At 35.4% G+C, this 18,025-nt stretch overlaps 1 protein-coding gene across 8 annotated transcripts in view; it reads right to left on the minus strand.

Moving 5' to 3' along the window:
- The window catches only part of acap2b (ArfGAP with coiled-coil, ankyrin repeat and PH domains 2b), a 68,221-nt gene that overhangs the window by 27,530 nt on the left and 22,666 nt on the right, over window positions 1–18,025 (minus strand). For all 8 annotated transcript variants that reach the window (XR_010529276.2, XR_010529275.2, XR_010529277.2 and 5 more), the window contains exons 5-9: window positions 17,520–17,578; window positions 16,924–17,107; window positions 15,643–15,687; window positions 15,202–15,297; window positions 1,254–1,328 (exon numbers count right to left, since the gene is read on the minus strand). Coding sequence is in view for 3 of the 8 variants with exons in the window: in XM_065259382.2 (XP_065115454.1) it covers window positions 1,254–1,328; window positions 15,202–15,297; window positions 15,643–15,687; window positions 16,924–17,107; window positions 17,520–17,578 (459 nt within the window). In the remaining 5 variants the exon portion in view is untranslated. The remainder of the gene's footprint in view (window positions 1–1,253; window positions 1,329–15,201; window positions 15,298–15,642; window positions 15,688–16,923; window positions 17,108–17,519; window positions 17,579–18,025) is intronic.

Consider the following 18,025-nt stretch of genomic DNA (forward strand, 5'->3'; position numbering starts at 1 on the left):
GAATCTGATTAGACCATTAGCATCATACAAAAAAAAGAACCAAAGAGTTTTGATATTTTTCCTATTTAAAACTTGACACTTCTATAGTTACATCGTGTATGAAGACCGACAGAAAATTACAAGTTGAGATTTTCTAGGCAGATATGGCTGGGACTATACTCTCATTCTGGCGTAATAATCAAGGACTTTGCTGCTGTACCATGGCTGCAGAAGGCGTAGTGATATTACGCACTGCCCAATATATTAAAAACTCTTTGGTTATTTTTTAGCGTGATGCTAATGGTCTAATCAGATTCAATGTATTGTGCTAAGCTATGCTAAAAGTGGTAGCGCCAGACCCGGAGATCGGCTGAATGGATTCCAAAACGGTAAAACTCAAATGTTTAACTCTAGGGGAGCTGGAAAATGAGCATATTTTCAAAAAAAGTGGAATGTCCCAAAAAAAAACAATACATCACAAAGCTTAGCGGGTTTTCACAAGCAGGGTCACATAAAGTAGCTTCTCAAACCTCCAGTGTACCTTTAATGATACAATAAATGCTAGCAGGTAGTACACAACTTTAGAAATTTGAAACTTTACCCGTGTGTCAAATTTTAGACTAAAGAAGTTTCTGTCCATTAATTAGTGAGACTATTTGGCAAACAAACCCAACCTCAAAAAATTCCACTTTTCTTACAATCAGGCATGTAAAACAGTAAACTAGATCATAGGCTGTTTATGCCTACGCAGTCTTTAGGTTATCAAGCACATGCTCTCTGTCGCTTTAATATTTAATTTTAAGATAAACCGAAAGAGAAAGAGAGGAAGACATCAGACAACTGCTTTGCAAAGTGACTATAATAGTGCAAGAATTAGCATGGTTGTTTATTTAAGATACATCGAGAAAACGATCTGATAGGCTGTCCTTTTGTAGCATTATTTTATATTAGGGTAGTTGTGTCATAGTCAAAATTTAGGAAAAAACCCTAATAATATACAAATAGCTTGTGACAGATTTATCTTAATGTTAGAGTTAGAAAAAAGAGAGTTTTTTCTTAATTTTTGCCAAGTCTCACCGTATGACACATTTATGGTTTATTTGTCAACTACCCATTAGTCAGGACAGGAAAGCTGTTACTGCATCATGTCACATTAGGAAAATGTTCAGAAAGCCATTTGTACATCATGTGCTGTTTAGAGCCATTCATGTTGTACCTACATCAAATGAAAATTCAGCGATCATGTATGTGTCTGTTTATAGGAGCACTCGTACCTTCTTCTGTATAGTGGAGTGTTTCACCTCCATGTCCTTTCTTTCTTTGGCTGCATCCACCATCAGCTGATCCAGCTGAAACAGATAAAGTGCAAATGTGGCTTACAAGAAGAAAAATAAATCAGATTTCAAAACAAACAATAAAAGAGGACCATGACCTATTTGAAAAATGTGACCAGTGTCGTCTAAATGAGCCGAAATGCCCATGGTCTAATTTTGAGCTAAAGAAATGAAAAATGACAATTTTGGTCGAATTTGACGTTCTTATAAAAATAAGTCCATTAAGCCCCCGTCTAGTAATCCCAATGTTCCAGATAGTAATTAAACATCTAAAATTATCTTTATTTGTGCATTTTCTAAGCGGTACCATCCTAAATCCTAATACAAAGAATGTGTATCCATCAGAAGCAAAGCACTTGGCAAAACATTAGTCGATAACGAATCCATCAAAAAAGGTCTGAATCAGCCCGATGCCCACCCCTAATTAGATACTGCAGTAGATCTTAAAATATGTCTCAATGTCAATCAAACAAGAAACTAAAATTTGAAGGTACTATATGGTTGTTTTGTTTTTGTTTTGGGAACAGACATTACCAATTAAATCAACTTCAAACAGGTGTAGCTCTGTAATTTCTTGTCAAATATAAATCATACATAATGTTTAATAGAGAATATGAAAACAACAATAAATCGTTTTGGAGAATTTGCTCATTGCGACTTATTTTGCCAGGAGAGGTCATTATGTTTTTTTTAATAAATGAGTTAATGAGGGGTCTTTTATCAAACAGTTAGGTCCACAAGGTTTTATAGTGAATTTACATTAAGAGAGGTTTAAGGCTTTACTTTTTATCCTAGCTGAACTATACAGCAGTAACATCACAATAACATACCTATACATAATTGTAACGGAGTAGAAATTGTAATATTGTCCTCCACTGACGAACATAAAACTTGGAGAAATGCAATAAAACTGAGCTGGCCCTTCGACAATTTACTTCTTTAAAGGTTGATTGTGCAATTTTGATCAGTGGTTTTAGTGTAAATGTAGAATTGTACCTAGTAACCACCAAAAATACCTGTTATACTGAACAAATAAATACCACAAATAAACAAGAACCTTGAAATAATACATTGGAATGTATTTGGCCCCCTTTCCACCTTATTTTGTTATATAAAGCAAGTAATAATCCACGTAGAAACACTTCTGGCTATGTCATTCTGCTTTGCTGCACCAGGAGGAGGCGGGCAGACGCAAGCTGATAACATCAGATGGGAAATGTTTTTTATCCAATAGAGCTTTCAGTATCTATAGGGTTTAATGACAAAGACTGAGCACCTGACAAATCTGTGAGCATGAATCAACCCCTAGCATGAGCTGCTTTAGACTAAACATAACACATTACCATCAGTAGACAGGGATCTGACATTACTCAGGTTAAGCAAGACTACACAGAGCGACAGTATTAAGAGTAAACTAAGTTGAACTGTAGAAATTTCATGTTGCTTAAGTATGTAAACTCACCCCGATACTCATGGAAAGAACAAAAATAGAAATATTTTGTTATCTTAACAACACACTTACAACATACAAAATTATAAAAAATAATAAGTGATTGAAAAGCTGATAAACCTTTACAGTCAAACCTTTGGACACACAATGTTTACGTATATACTTGTTTAATATAATCTATATGTCAAATCTTTTAAGAATTAAACATAACGTGAACAGAGGAGGTGTGTCCAAACTTTTGAGTGGTAGTCTAATATCCTTCATCTTAATGTCCAGTCAAAGCCCACGAAAGACAGCAACACTAACCTGCGGGCAGCTTTTCCAGACCTCCCGACACAAGCGTTCCACTCTCTTGAGCTTCATATTATCCAACAAACAGCAAACATCAACTCCTGATAGCTCTGCGCAATAAAGTCCACTTCTACTCTAAAGTCTCTCAAATGCTAAGTTTAACTCCCTGACAGAGAAACCTTTTAATCTTCCAATTTAACTTCCTGTTTCCAGAATGGCCCAGCGCTACAATCGGCCAATCACACATCTGAGGAATCTCTTTACATTCCTGCCCACAGGAAACAAAGATTCACGTGCCCGTAAGTTGTTGAGGGTAAAAACAACACAGCTGAGAGATTTGGTACAGATAGAGTATAAAGCTTCTGATCTTTGACAGAAAGGGGGAGTGGCAAAAACATTGCGCTATCCACTCAGACACACTCTCTATGAAAACATACAGTGATAAGAAAGCATGTATACTTGGTTTGGCTAGAAGACCTGTTACCACAGAAGCTTGTGTGAGATTAATGTCACACCAACAGATAAACAGACAGACACCCCAACAGATACACATACAGATGTGGCCTTTAAAAACGCGCGTTTTCTCCCGCGGCATTCGCCAAATCGTCTCGCGGAGTCACGCAGAATTCTGCAAGTGTTTTCGGGGGGGCTACTTTCCCTTTTCCCTTAATGTGTTTCGCTTCACAGAAAATCCACCAGGTGGCGCATAAAAAACTACATTTTTATATGCGTTGTCATTGCGGTTGTTTCCAGAAGTTAATAAGGGCATTGCTGAATATTTAATATTTCTATTAAAACAGCAAAGTGACGTCAACCCCTTCTTGCCAGCATAACAGCGCATACATATATTAAGATGACTGTACGTGCAATGGGCATTTATACTAAGTGCAACAAAGAATTTAGTGTGAGCCTAATACCCTTAACTCTATTTACAATGAATATCTTAATTATTTGTGTTGTCGAATTTTGACACCGTTTCATTGTTTGTTTATAATATTAATAATTATGTCCGTTTTTCTAAAAGTATTAATATTTTAAAGAGATTCATGTGGTATAAAAATACATGTTTTAAAGTTAAAAATGTTGTAAAAATATATTAGTATTATTGTTCTTAATATATTAAGAACAATAATATGACACATGTATATTGCGCTAAAATGATATACATATGGACAGAGGAATTCTTCTCAACCACCACCAATAAAGTTAAAAAAATATTCTTTAGAAAAATAGCGTTTAAACCCACGCAGAGCGAACAAGAAAACATGGGCCTATGCTTACATACTGTACAGTGGGCATATGATATCTTTATTTAGTTTTACATATTTAAAACTTTAATAATACCTTTCTTGCGCATATAGGCAGTCAGTGTTATGATTTTTTTTAATCCTTTCAGCCGTTATTCATAACAATAAACAGATTTCCTTATTGAAAGAAAAACGTAGAAAATGTTATTATGGGTATAGTTGATGCAAATAAAGTGTGCAGTATACAAAAAATGCAAACAAATTATTTCTAAAAGTGGCAAGATTTTAAAAAGATAAAGGTGGTATAAAGAAAGACATGAGAAAAGTAGAGGTATGCAAAAGAGCACAGTTTAGTTATTGTTAATTAAAGCGGTTTTATACACCTTTGTTTGAATTGACAAGCATTTATTTATTCGCCACTTTCAACACATTTTGTGATTCATTTACTGATTTATTACAGAAAATTGTTGTCAGAAGCAACGCTATTGTACAAAGCATATTTATATGTATGTTTTAAAGTTAAAAATGTTGTAAAAAATATATTAGTATTCTTTAATTTAAGAATAACAATATGATACATTTATATTGCGCTAAAATGCAATATACATTATTCTGCAATATCAATTATTCTCAACCACCACCAATAAAGTTTAAACATTATTCTTTAGAAAAAAACGGCGTTTAAACCCGTGTTGCGTGGAGCGAACAAGAAAACATATGCTTACATGCTTATTATTCGGCATATGATATCTTTTTTATTTAGTTTTAAAAGTGGCAAAAAAGTTCTTAAAATCTAATGAATACTGGTTTTGTAAAATGTAGCTATATAACTGCAGATGCGTGCGTGGGATCCGGGCAGGTATCATTTTCCTCCAGACCTTGACGCATGGTCGCGGGAAGGCGAGAAATATATATTTTTTTAGGTTAAAATACTTTGCACAATTGATATATTACTTATGAATATTTTAGGAAATTATTTTTGACACACGTAGGTTATTACGTGTATTTTGGATTTTAATTTCATTACTGTGCCTATCCGTGGCCTCATCCGAGCGCACTTTCTCCGCCTTGCATCTTTTGAAGACATTGGTATGCAGCACCATGACCCAGAAAAGACTCACACACCTTTCCCTGATGCATGCCCACACAGAAATACTGAACTCCCTGGATATTAGTCCTCTAGCTCATGAGAGACTTTGGAATCTCTATTATACAACCGGCGCAATTCGCGAGGCGAGTTTTTTCTGTTCGAGTAAAGAGCGCGTTGATAATATGCGTATTAACGGAATGACAACGCGGGTTTGTTTATTACATGGATGCGCAGCAGCACAAAAACGCTTTTTAATATGAAAAATTAAAGGATTAAAATGTAACAGATTATTATTGAGTCTCTTGGACATAAATGATGACCAATTATGAGACGTTAGAAGGCGCAAAGAGCTGCTTCATCTGTAGCTAAGTAAATAAATGCTTTGCTTTAAACAAATGCATCTACTTTTAAATGTTTTTTTTTAAATGCTACCCAACGGATTTATTGTATATAATGACTCTGCACCTGTAGATATGGTGAGATGAGAAAACATTTTAAGTAATGCTTTAAAAAAAAACATTTCGCTGTCCAAGTGCTGAAATGGCTCTCCACACGTTTGTAAATTCTTTATCTTTTGTTTGTAACAAATAAAGTATTTTTACAGTACAAACCTTATATAAAGCCTATTCTAAAAATGTAATTATACACCATGTTTTTCTTTATAAAAGTATACAATATCAGAACTAAACCCATTATTATTTTTGTTCAAATTATGAATTATTTATATGTTTAAAAAAGACAGTAATAGTACTATTTAGTAAAAAAAGATCTATATAAAAATATACTAGGTATGTTAATGTGAGAATATTTTACATCTGTTAATCGACGTGTGATCTTAACTTAAAAACGAAAGTAAAATATGTTCGTCCGCATGGACATTGAAAACTGTGAAGTTTAATTAATATTATATGTTGTTATAATATTATATGTTGTATGTAAATTGTAACGAAAGTAATTCCCCCTGGGATAAGTATTTTTGCTTCTGATTAATAGCGCATATTCATCTGAGAACTGATGATTTCTGTGTTTCAGACCCTGGCTGTGTGCCCTGAAGTGTATATGACAATAAAGTAGTAAATCTCAATGTATTTATTTTTAAAATGTATTTTAAATAGGCCTATAGGCTCATAGGTTTTTTGGTTAAAAAAATTCACAGCACCCCCTGTTCAAAATGACTTCCAGCGGCCCTGCCTTGACGCTTTGTGTGTTCGACTTTAAATGGTGCGGCGCTGACTGGTCGGCGTATGACATCAGAGTACCGCGAGAGCAAAGGTAAAGTCGGACCATTTGTAACATTTCGACTTGCTCTCGCGGTACTTTGATGTCTTAGTTGCCGAACTGTCTGCGCAGCGCCACATAGAAACGCCCTTTGACTCTTTAAGGCAAAGTACCAGCAACATGAGAAGTGGTGGCACGCAAAAGAAAGTGAAGGTACGCAGTACGCTAAAATATAAAGTGTCTGTACTGCGAGCACTGGTTTAGTTATTTACATCGTGTGTTGCTCTTTCACCATTGTGCACCCGCGCACTCGCTCTGTAGTTTGTAGCTCGCGCTCCGGCTTCGATAAACAATGCCCGTTTCTCAATACCAAGTAGGGGAGAGTGGGGCAAAGTGAGCCAGTGGGTAAGTTGACCCACCCCCTTTATCTAGGCAACCATACAGATTTGTAGCCGTGTGACCACAAATACAGGTAGCAACCATAATTTATATTTGGCTATGTTAAAGAGAAGGACAAATTAAAGAGTTATGATTAAAGTATGATTTAAAAAAAAAAAAAAAAAACAGTTTTTATCCTATCAAAGTAAAATGTATACATACCAGGTATAATGGCTGTTATGTCAAAGTAGATTTATCCAGGTCTAAATATTTATACCATACATATTGGTGATAGGCTAATGTATAAAACCATGTGAATGATTTAGCTAAAGATTAGCCTGAATTACTAAGCTAGGCAGTTTTCCAAAACGGTGGCTGTGGGGCAAAGTGAACCAGATGGGGTAAACTGAACCAGGGGTTCAACCCCACCATGAGGCACTGTAACCATTGAACATGTTTCATAACAAAAAGAGCCTAGGTTATATCAACATATGTCAAATTAAGTTACCTGATATCCACTTAATTTTATAAGTTATAAACATTCATTTAAAATAACATACAGCGTATGTATTAGGCCTATTTGCTTAAATTGCATTTTAACAAAGAAACTGCAAGGGTTGAAATTAAAACCAACGCGATGGTGAAAACTGGATAAACCGGTTTTCTTTTGATTCCCTGATGATGAGGTGATCGATTAGCATTGGGGGTTGGCAAAGAATTGGCAGACCTAGGGGTGGGTGGTTTTTAATTTCTTGACTCTGTGTCACTGGTAGCTGCTAAAACAAGCAGCTAAACCATGTACAATTAATTACATTTTGGAATTAACTTCCTTCATGTCTTTTTATTTATACACTGTAAAAAATATTTTCTGAATTTTTAAGTAGTTAGCATTAAATATGTTTACAAACAATTGGTTTTTTCAAACTCTGGGATGTTTGTGATTATCATCATTCAGAAAAGTGGTGCTTGTGTTTAGACTTGTGTTTTACGTGATTAAATCATGAAGATTACATTAGTTTCTTTTCAGTGTAGAACAGTTTGTAATCAAAATGCAAAAATATAGTATATTTATAAACATCGCTGAAACAAAGAGTGAATTAAAATTAAAAAAGTAATAAAGTTAAAGCTGCTGATAATTTTGTTTATATTTACTAGCCTTTTCTGAGTGAAAAATGTTTAGATTTTGTTAAGTAGCCTAAATCCTACTCCAATTTATTTCAGTGTGGGTTTCTCATTTTTATCAGCTTTCTTTTGCTTTTCAAAGGGCCGTCTACCTTTGCTACCGCCAGTGCTTTAATGTGGGCCGGTAGGCGCCAGTACTCAGTACCGCCACTTCCAAATATAGCTCTTGCGTACCACCACCTCTCCCTGCGCCCAGAACGTACTTCTAGCGTACCAGAACGCTCATTTGCACATCTGTTTAAATCAGAGGCTTAATTTAATCCTTTGGCTGCGCTGCCGCTTTTCAAAGCGCCCTTCACAATGCAAGCTACCTAATTCGTCCCACCGAGAGCAGAGACTACATTACCCATACACCTTTGAGTTTTACAAGTTAAAAGCGCATGCGTAGCTTTTGCTGCTGTCAATAGGCTTGTTCGACTTCATGCGGCGCCCCGAGAATCGACAGCCGGAAGACGTCACAGTATCGCGAGAGCGAGGCGAAATATGATTTCTTGAATCATTCTCGCGGTACTCTGACGTCATCCGGCTGTCGGTTCTTGTGGCGCCGCATGAAGTCGAACAAGCATAGTGTTAACAACGTGGTTTGGAGAGGTGTGTGAAACGCGCAACCATTGCTGCTCTGTTAAAATGAAAATACAATGAATACTTAATATGCCCTCCTGGTTTTAGACTCTGAGGAGTAAAAGAACAAGGCCAGAATCAGAGGACTCTCGCTGGCTGACATCCCACCAAGCCAGAATGATATCGCTGCAGGTACCCTTTTGTAGGTACTACGTGACAATCTCTGCTGTCGCGGCTGTCAGCTTGGTTCCCCTCGACGCAACTTCGGATTTCCTCAGACGATGTGCAGTGTAAAAATACACATACTTGCGTATTATACATACTTGCTAAACTACAAGTGAACAAAATTTCAATGAATTTGAACGACGTGCACAGGAGTTTTATCACCCGCAAAATGGAAAACAATGGGACAAAATAAAGTGATGACTTTCGAGTTTCAAATGGCCAATATTTTGTTATTCTTGAACCCATAGACATGGTCTTGGTGTCCAGAGAGTATCTTTGCCCGACAGCGACAATATGTTATTAAAAAATAAATTACATCATTATGGATAAATGAGTGCTTGCAGAATATACATATTTGAGAATGCTTATCAGTACTTTTTTGTTTCTTTAACTTTAAAGATGAATATTCTTCTTTAGAGATGGGCAATTTTCAGCAATAGCACATTATATTCAACATTTTGAGCTCATAAAAAAGATTTTTCGCTTATTTAAATGATTTTTTTTTATGTTTTTATGCACGTTTAGTTTTGGTGCAATTTCATCAAAAGCTTATAATTAGGAAATACACACAACACGCTTAACGTATATTTTCTATATGTTAAAAATGTTGTTAAAATTGCGTATTCTTATATAATAAGAATAACAATATGATACATTTATATTGCGCTCAAAATGATTTAGAAATGGAAAAAGGAATTCTTCTCAACTGAGTGCTTGCAGAATATATAGGCTATATTTGAGAATGCTTGTCAGTACTTTTTTGTTTCTTCAACTTTAAAGATGAATATTCTCCTTTAGAGATGGGCAATTTTCAGCATGCACATTATATTCAACTTTTTGAGCTCATAAAAAAGATTTTTCGCTTATTTAAATTACTTTTTTATGTTTTTATGCACGTTTAGTTTTGGTGCAATTTCATCAAAAGCTTGTAATTAGGAAATTCACACAACATGCTTAACGTATATTTTCCATATGTTAAAAATGTTGTAAAAATTGCGTATTCTTATATAATAAGAATAAAAATATGATATATTTATATTGCGCTCAAAATGATTTAGAAATGGAAAAAGGAATTCTTCTCAACTACCACCAATAAAGTTTTAAAATTCTTCTTTAGAAAAACGGCATTTAAACCCGCGTGCACCGAACAAGAAAACGTATGCTTACATACAGTCCGTGTATGATATATTTTTTATTTAGTTTTACATATTTTTATTTATATGCATTTAATAATAGTCTACCGTAAGGTCATAATGTACACACTGTTAAAAATGATTCAGTGGCTTTGTAAATATCTCTAAAATAAATGATTAAAGTAACTTAATAAAATCTCTTAATGCAGTTATGCGATTTTTTTAGTTGGAAAATAAATTACTTAAAATAGAACAGATATTTTGTGTAAAATGTACATATATTATTTGATGTATACGCCTTAATAATATAAGTATTACATTTACAGATTATTTTAGTCAATATATTTAAAAAGGTCAGAGTAATATATTTAAGTTTTTTAAACTGTAATAATTGCATATTTCAAATTATTATTATTTCTATTTGACATCAAAAATGTGTAAGTTTTACGCCTAACTTGAAGTATGAATTATTTATATTTTCACATTGATATTATTTGAGTAAATGTAGGCAAAAAATAAATTAATAATAAGTAGAAAAAATGTCAATTTTAAACAATCACATAGCCAACGGTTTTTAATCAGCAACAAAGAAACTGCACATTTTGCCGATGACAAACACCTCAGAAACTCCTCCAATTTATGAATATTTACACTCACAATATGATTTTATTTCCTTAGTACAAAAGTATAACATATTATACAAATTCTCAGTGAAATGTATTAAACACCATTGCATACTTTTTATCGTGTTTCATACCATGTAAAGGGAAACATGATAATATAAAAAGTAGCCTACTGTTCAGTAATGCAGAAAGGTGCAACACAACCATGTTAAAGCTATTAAAACGTTCAGATGCAAAAATGAACTAAATGTAAAATTAGATAAACTAGTTAATGATATTGCGTAAATGCGCTCGGTCTCTTCAAAGGTCTTCGCGAATTATTTTGTCATAAGACTCGATTATCATACATCACGTCTCTTCTACTGTAAGTACACGGAAAAAATAAGACAAATGATGCGCGTTAGAGTCGGATTTTTATGAAGAATATGTGACTGTTTATGTAACTGGCAAAAGAAAACTTCGCCAACAAAATGTTTGCCAAAAAGCATGCATTTGTATGACATCAAAGTCTATCGCCTAAACATTGATAATCCGTGTCATGTTACTTCAATATCATACAGTATACGCTAAGCATGAAGTCGAGCACACACATTGTCGTCAGTATGGCCTACATGAAACACGCCTGCCCTCTACAGGTTTTTATATTTCCTGCGTCCCCCACCGAACTCCCCTTCTGCGGGATCTCGCAGAATTTCGGAAGTCTCCGCGGCATTCTGCTCTCAGAAACGCGCGTTTTTAAAGGCCACATCTGTATAGACAAATACAAACACACACATTTAACAATACACCGGAAGACAAATGACTGACACACCAACAGATACATCTAAAGACAAATACAGACAGAGAAATACACAGACAGACACACCAACAGATAAACAGACAGACACCCCAACAGATACACATATAGACAAATACAAACACACACATTTAACAATACACCGGAAGACAAATGACTGACACACCAACAGATACATCTAAAGACAAATACAGACAGAGAAATACACAGACAGACACACCAACAGACTGACAGATACACAGATAGACAGTCACACCAACTGACAAACAGACTGACACAAATAAACTGACACACAGACAGACACACCAACAGACAGATACACTGCAAGACAAATACAGACCTACACCCCAACAGATACACCGAAAGACATACAGAAAGAAAATTCACAGACAGACAGACACACCAACAGACAGACTGACAAACTGACTGACACAAATAAACTGATACACAGAAACGCACACAACATATGTTCCACCTATGTTCCGGACACAAAAGATTGCATTCGGCTGTTCGAATAGACGTACCGTTACACCCCTCACACAGACAGACAGATACACAGATAGACTGACACACAGACAGACAGATACACAGACACACAGATTGACACACAGACAGATACAAAGATAGACTGACAAACAAACAGACACATCAACAAACAGATACACAGACAGGCAGACAGACATATACACAGACAGACACACCAACAGACAGATACACAGACACACAGATTTACACACAGACAGATAGACTGACACACAAACAAACACATCAACAGACAGATAGACAGATAAACTGACACACATACAGACACATTAACAGACAGATACATAGACTGACACACAAACAGACCAACAACAAATTTACAGGCAGGCAGAGAAAGAGAGAGACAGGTGCAGGCACACAGACAGACAGATATGCAGGCAAACACACAAAAAACACACACACAGATATACAGATAGACTGACACACAAACAGACAGATACACAGACAGACAGACAGACTGACTGACACACACACACACACACACACACACACACACACACACACACACACACACACACACACACACACACACACTGGTTTCCATGTTTTGTGGGGACATTCCATAGACGTAATGCATTTTATACCATACAAACTGTATATTCTATTCCCCTTACCTGCCCCATTCCCTAACCCCAACCATCACAAAAACCTTTCTTGTTCCTTAGATTTTCAATAAACATCATTCTGTTTGATTTATAAGCTTGTTTCCTCATGGGGACATCAAAATGTCCCCACAAGGTCACAAAAACACTGGTATTCCTATCTTTGTGGGGACAATTGGTCCCCACAACGTGATAATTACCAGGTACACACACACACACACACACACACACACACACACACACACACACACACACACACACACACACACACACACACACACACACACACACACACACACACACACACACACACACACACACACACACACACACACACACACACACACACACACAAACAGACAGACAGATACACAGATAAACTGACACACAGACAGACACACTAACAGATAGTTCAGATACTTCATTTCAATACCAGTTCCTAAGAATATTTTTTTCCGATACAATATGTTTTAAAATCCATTTAAACATCAACAAAAATACATTAAACACACAACTTTTATTTTTCACCTTAACTTAAACAAATTCTGGTAACACTTCTCACTCAGGGTAATATTATTAATAAAACTGGTTGTGCTTTTTGGATAGGGGTGTGCCAGCAGACACACTTATTTGTTTTTTTATGAAAATAAGGAAACAGAAATAAAGAATATAATTAACACTGCTTTATTTTATGAAATGTAAAATGGTCTTTAGCTTGGACTAACAGTATTTAAATAAGTGGGTTCATTATAGCTGCAACTTTGACTAAAAGTTAAAATATTTAAATGGATGACTTTTACTGGGAAGATTTGTATGCACGTTTGTTTTTGTAAACAAAGAACTGTAATACTCAACTTCATAATTATCAAAATATTAAATACGTTTGGGATTTTTAAAATGAGTAGAAAATGCGTTCAATGTCATTTAATTCAAGTGATATAACAAACCAGTTAAATGGAATTTTAGTTTGTTTTAAATAACGAGCCAGGCTTGTAAGCAGTTTTGGGCTGCGGGTGTCTTGCGATTCGGAGAGACAGGCGCGAGTATTTCATAAGCATTGAGAGACACAGGCTGCGCACGTGCTTTAAATTGAAACCCTGTGTCAGTTTAGAAGAAGCGCCGTTTTGGTTATGTGCCTTTCACTGAGACAACACGGCCATACTTGCGCTAACTCATTTGGTAGACTGTCACAAAGCTTTTCTGTATATCTCTCATATTGCATCCTTTCTACACTTGTCTTTAGAAATCCTCCACATCAGGTGGTGGTGGACAGCCAATCACCGGTGCTTTAGGTCCTTACATGCAAGTACAGGCTCACATAGACACAGCCGCTTGCCTTTGAAACCGAAATTTGGCACCGAAAGATAAATAATTTTTTGATACTCATAGTATCGGGGTTTTTCGTTCGATACCATAAAAGTATCAGTATTTTTGGTCCCAGCCCTACTAACAGACAGATACATAGACTGACACACAAACAGACCAACGACAGATTTACAGGCAGGCAGAGAAATAGAGAGACAGATGCAGGCACACAGACAGACAGAGATGCAGGCAGACACACAAAAAACACACAAACAGACAAACCGACAATAAGACTGATAGATACATGGCACAGACAGACAAACCAATAGATACAAAGACAGACAGACAGATAGATACACAGACAAACCGATAGATACAAAGAGAGACAAATAAACAGATACACAGACAGACACACCAACAGATACACAGACAGACAGATGGATACACAGACAGACAGACATATACACCGACAGACAGATACAACCCCAAAACAGAAAAAGTTGGGACACTGTAAAAATTGTGAGTAAAAAAGGAATGGAATAATTTACTAATCTCATAAACTTATATTTTATTCACAATAGAATATAGATAACAAATCAAATGTTACACTTTGAAATGTCATGTCAAATATTGGCTCATTTTGGATTTCTCAAATTTTTCTCTGAGAAACTCAGAAAACTATTTTTCGCTGCAGCATTGGGGGAATTGGTGATTCTCTGCCCATCTTGACTTCTGAGAAACACTGCCACTCTGAGAGGCTCTTTTTATACCCAATCATGTTGTCAATTGACCTAATAAGTTGCAAATTGGTCCTTCAACTGTTCCTTATATGTACATTTAAATTTTCTGGCCTCTTAATGCTACCTGTCCAAACTTTTTTTGGAATGTGTAGCTCTCATGAAATCCAAAATGACGCAATTTTTGGCATGACATTTCAAAATATCTTACTTTCAACATTTGATATGTTATCTATATTCTACTGTGAATAAAATATAAGTTTATGAGATTTGTAAATTATTCCATTACTTTTTTACTCACAATTTCTACAGTGTCCCAACTTTTTCTGATTTGGGGTTGTAGATACACAGACAGACAGACAGATACTGACAAACAGATACACAGACACACACCAACAGACAGATAAACCTACAGATACATAGAAAGACACAAAAAGACAGACACACAGAATGAAAGATACAGAGACAGACAGACGGGCATTCACATATAAAGTAGATGTGATTTACCTGTAATGTGAGGTGCTTCATGAGAGGTTGTAGTTCACTGAATAGATCATAGCCTTGATGGAAAAACGTCAGGTGGGCGTACATGAATGACAGCATCTAAAAAACAGAGAGCTATTTAGGAAACAAAACTCTTATACAAATCTTTATATGTCATTTTAATACTGATCTGAAAATCTACAGAATTGCATAGCAGATATAAATATGATAAAACTGTGTTAAATATAGATGTCTTATTTATTTGTTGTTGATGTATTATGAAGCATTATGAAATTGGTCAAAATATCTATAAAAGATCTATATATATTTATGTAGATTTACAGACTTCCCAATTCAGATGATTTATGTGGCCGCAGGTTTAATGTGAGCCTCCTCATGCACTATAATATGTAAATAAACTTCTGTATTAATAAGATGGCTTGAAAAACAGCAATAATAGTTTACCGATTTGAGGATTTCTGAACGTCTCTTGGACTGGAGCACATTAATCTGAAAACATAAAAAAAGAAATAACACTGCTTAAAAAAAAAACACAAAGCCATAATGCTGAGCACCTGAAATTAAAGGGATAGTTCACCCAAAAATAAAAAAATTAGTCACCAATTTATTTGTTCAGATGAACACGAAGGAAAATATTTTTAGGAATGTTTTCAACCAAACCGTCCGTGAGCCCCATTCACTTCCATAGTATTACTTTTTCCTACTATGGAAGTAAATGGGGCTAGGTTACAAACATTCATATGAAAAAAGAAATTTATACAGGTTTGTAACAACATGAAAGTGAGTAAATGACGACACAATTTTTATTTATGGGTGAACTACCCTTTAATATTTTGCAGCTACAAAAGGGAGGAAGCACCACTAATGCTTAAATAATGATGGCCCATTCTCCCTATATGAAAAACAACACATCTGCTTCCTGAACTCTTGAACTTTAAATCATGATACTTTAGATTACACTGGATACATGCTGATCTTTCTGTGCGTCACCACCAGGGGGCACAGTCTACTGTAAGTCAAGCAAACTAGAAAGAGTTAAACAATGACTCACTATGCTTGTGAGATTGCAAGCGTTTTGAGAGAAAGGTCAACCTAGAGTAATAACATGAAAGATCTGCGCATTATAGCTACCAGACTGATCTGATACTTACGAATGTGCGTAACTCAATCAGATCGTGTGTGGTCATTACTACAGCACAGGAAGTAAGGCGGTGGACATTTATTGTGTTACACGAACTGATCATGTTTCCTTTCATAATGTGAAGTGCATAACTGCATATTGCAATCAAATTTAGAAATGTATTCAAGAATGATAGCTAGCGCTGGACTATTAAATAAAAATCCTTACGCAGAATAGCATTAATAATGTCTACCACTTGAGTTAAATACAAGACCCTTGAAAATAAATGTAAATTCAGATAAATGCCTTTAACATTTAAACAAAATATATATGAATGCTTCTGCAGAATGTGACTGTTATGTAATTTGTACAAAGGTTGTATGAGTACAAAGGTTAAACATCTCCATCGGCTGCATTACAGTATTAACATTTGGCAGATGCTCTTGTCCAAAGTGACTTGCAGTGCACTCAATCTATACATTATTTTTAATCCGTGTGTGTTCCCTTAAAATCGAACCCATGACCTTTGCATTGCTAACCGATTCTACCAGTTCAGCTGTAGGAAAACTAGAGTTCAATGTTATCAGTTTTAAAGCAAATCTCACCTGCAGCACGTAGTCCAGGACGATGTGGCGGAAACACTTGCGCGTGGCATTGAGGATGTTGGTGGCCTCATCGACCTCATGCTGTTTGTTCCGAGGTGCCTGGGCATTTTTGGACAGGGCCGCCTCTTTCTCTTCACTCACTTTGTCGAACTGTTTCTTAGCTTCTTTAAATCTTCGAAGGTCCCTGTGCAAACAGCAATGCCATTGCTTAAACAATTTATGGCATTTAAGCAAATGTAAAAGCAGCCGTTATTATAAACAAAAGTCTATAAACTTGACCTTTGTCTATAAGAATTGTCTATATACTTTACATTAAACCTAACATAAACAATAATCTTTAAAATGTATGTTTATTAATACAAAGAGACACTGTCATAGTTTTAGCATGTTCTTTAGCTTCACGCCGTGTTTCAATTGCACTTATGCAAAGTTTTGAGACACATGACAAAAACCTTTGCAATTTATCATAAAAAATTATGATCTACTTAAGTTGACTTCGTACATAATAAAGAGTATTTTAACATTGAAAAGTAAATTGAAAAACCACTTTGAAATAAAAAAAAACAAATTGTTGTAACTTTTGCAAGTGTACTCACTCTCGCACAAACAGCTGAAGTTGTGATTTAATTGCTCGTTGTGCTTGGTCAAATAAAATCTGCAAAACAAAAGCGTAAAAGATCGGACTACAGTAGCAACACTAAACATTTCATAGATTTTATCATATTAATTGTAGCAATTTTGAAACATTTTATACTTCAGGGACTTAAATAAAATAGGACTGCTCAAGGCAAATCAGATAGACTGTTAATGATAAAATGTGTCACACATCACCGCTAAAGATCATGCGCTTAGCTTCAGTCTGAAAGGACTTTAACCACAAGTCACATGATCTTATCACAGACATAAACACTGGCTCAAAGTTTTTCACAACTGCTTCAGGCAACATCAGGGATGCAGCTGTGATGTTGGGTCATAAACTGTAAAAAGTCCCAAACAATATAGTATGACTATTGTTTATGAGTATTGAGTATGAGTATAGAGTATGCCAAAGATGCCAAGATGGTCTGACTTAGTGTATGGTAGAGGTCTCAACGGGCCTGAA

The sequence above is a fragment of the Paramisgurnus dabryanus genome, chromosome 24, assembly GCF_030506205.2.
Source record: "Paramisgurnus dabryanus chromosome 24, PD_genome_1.1, whole genome shotgun sequence".
NCBI lineage: Eukaryota > Metazoa > Chordata > Actinopteri > Cypriniformes > Cobitidae > Paramisgurnus > Paramisgurnus dabryanus.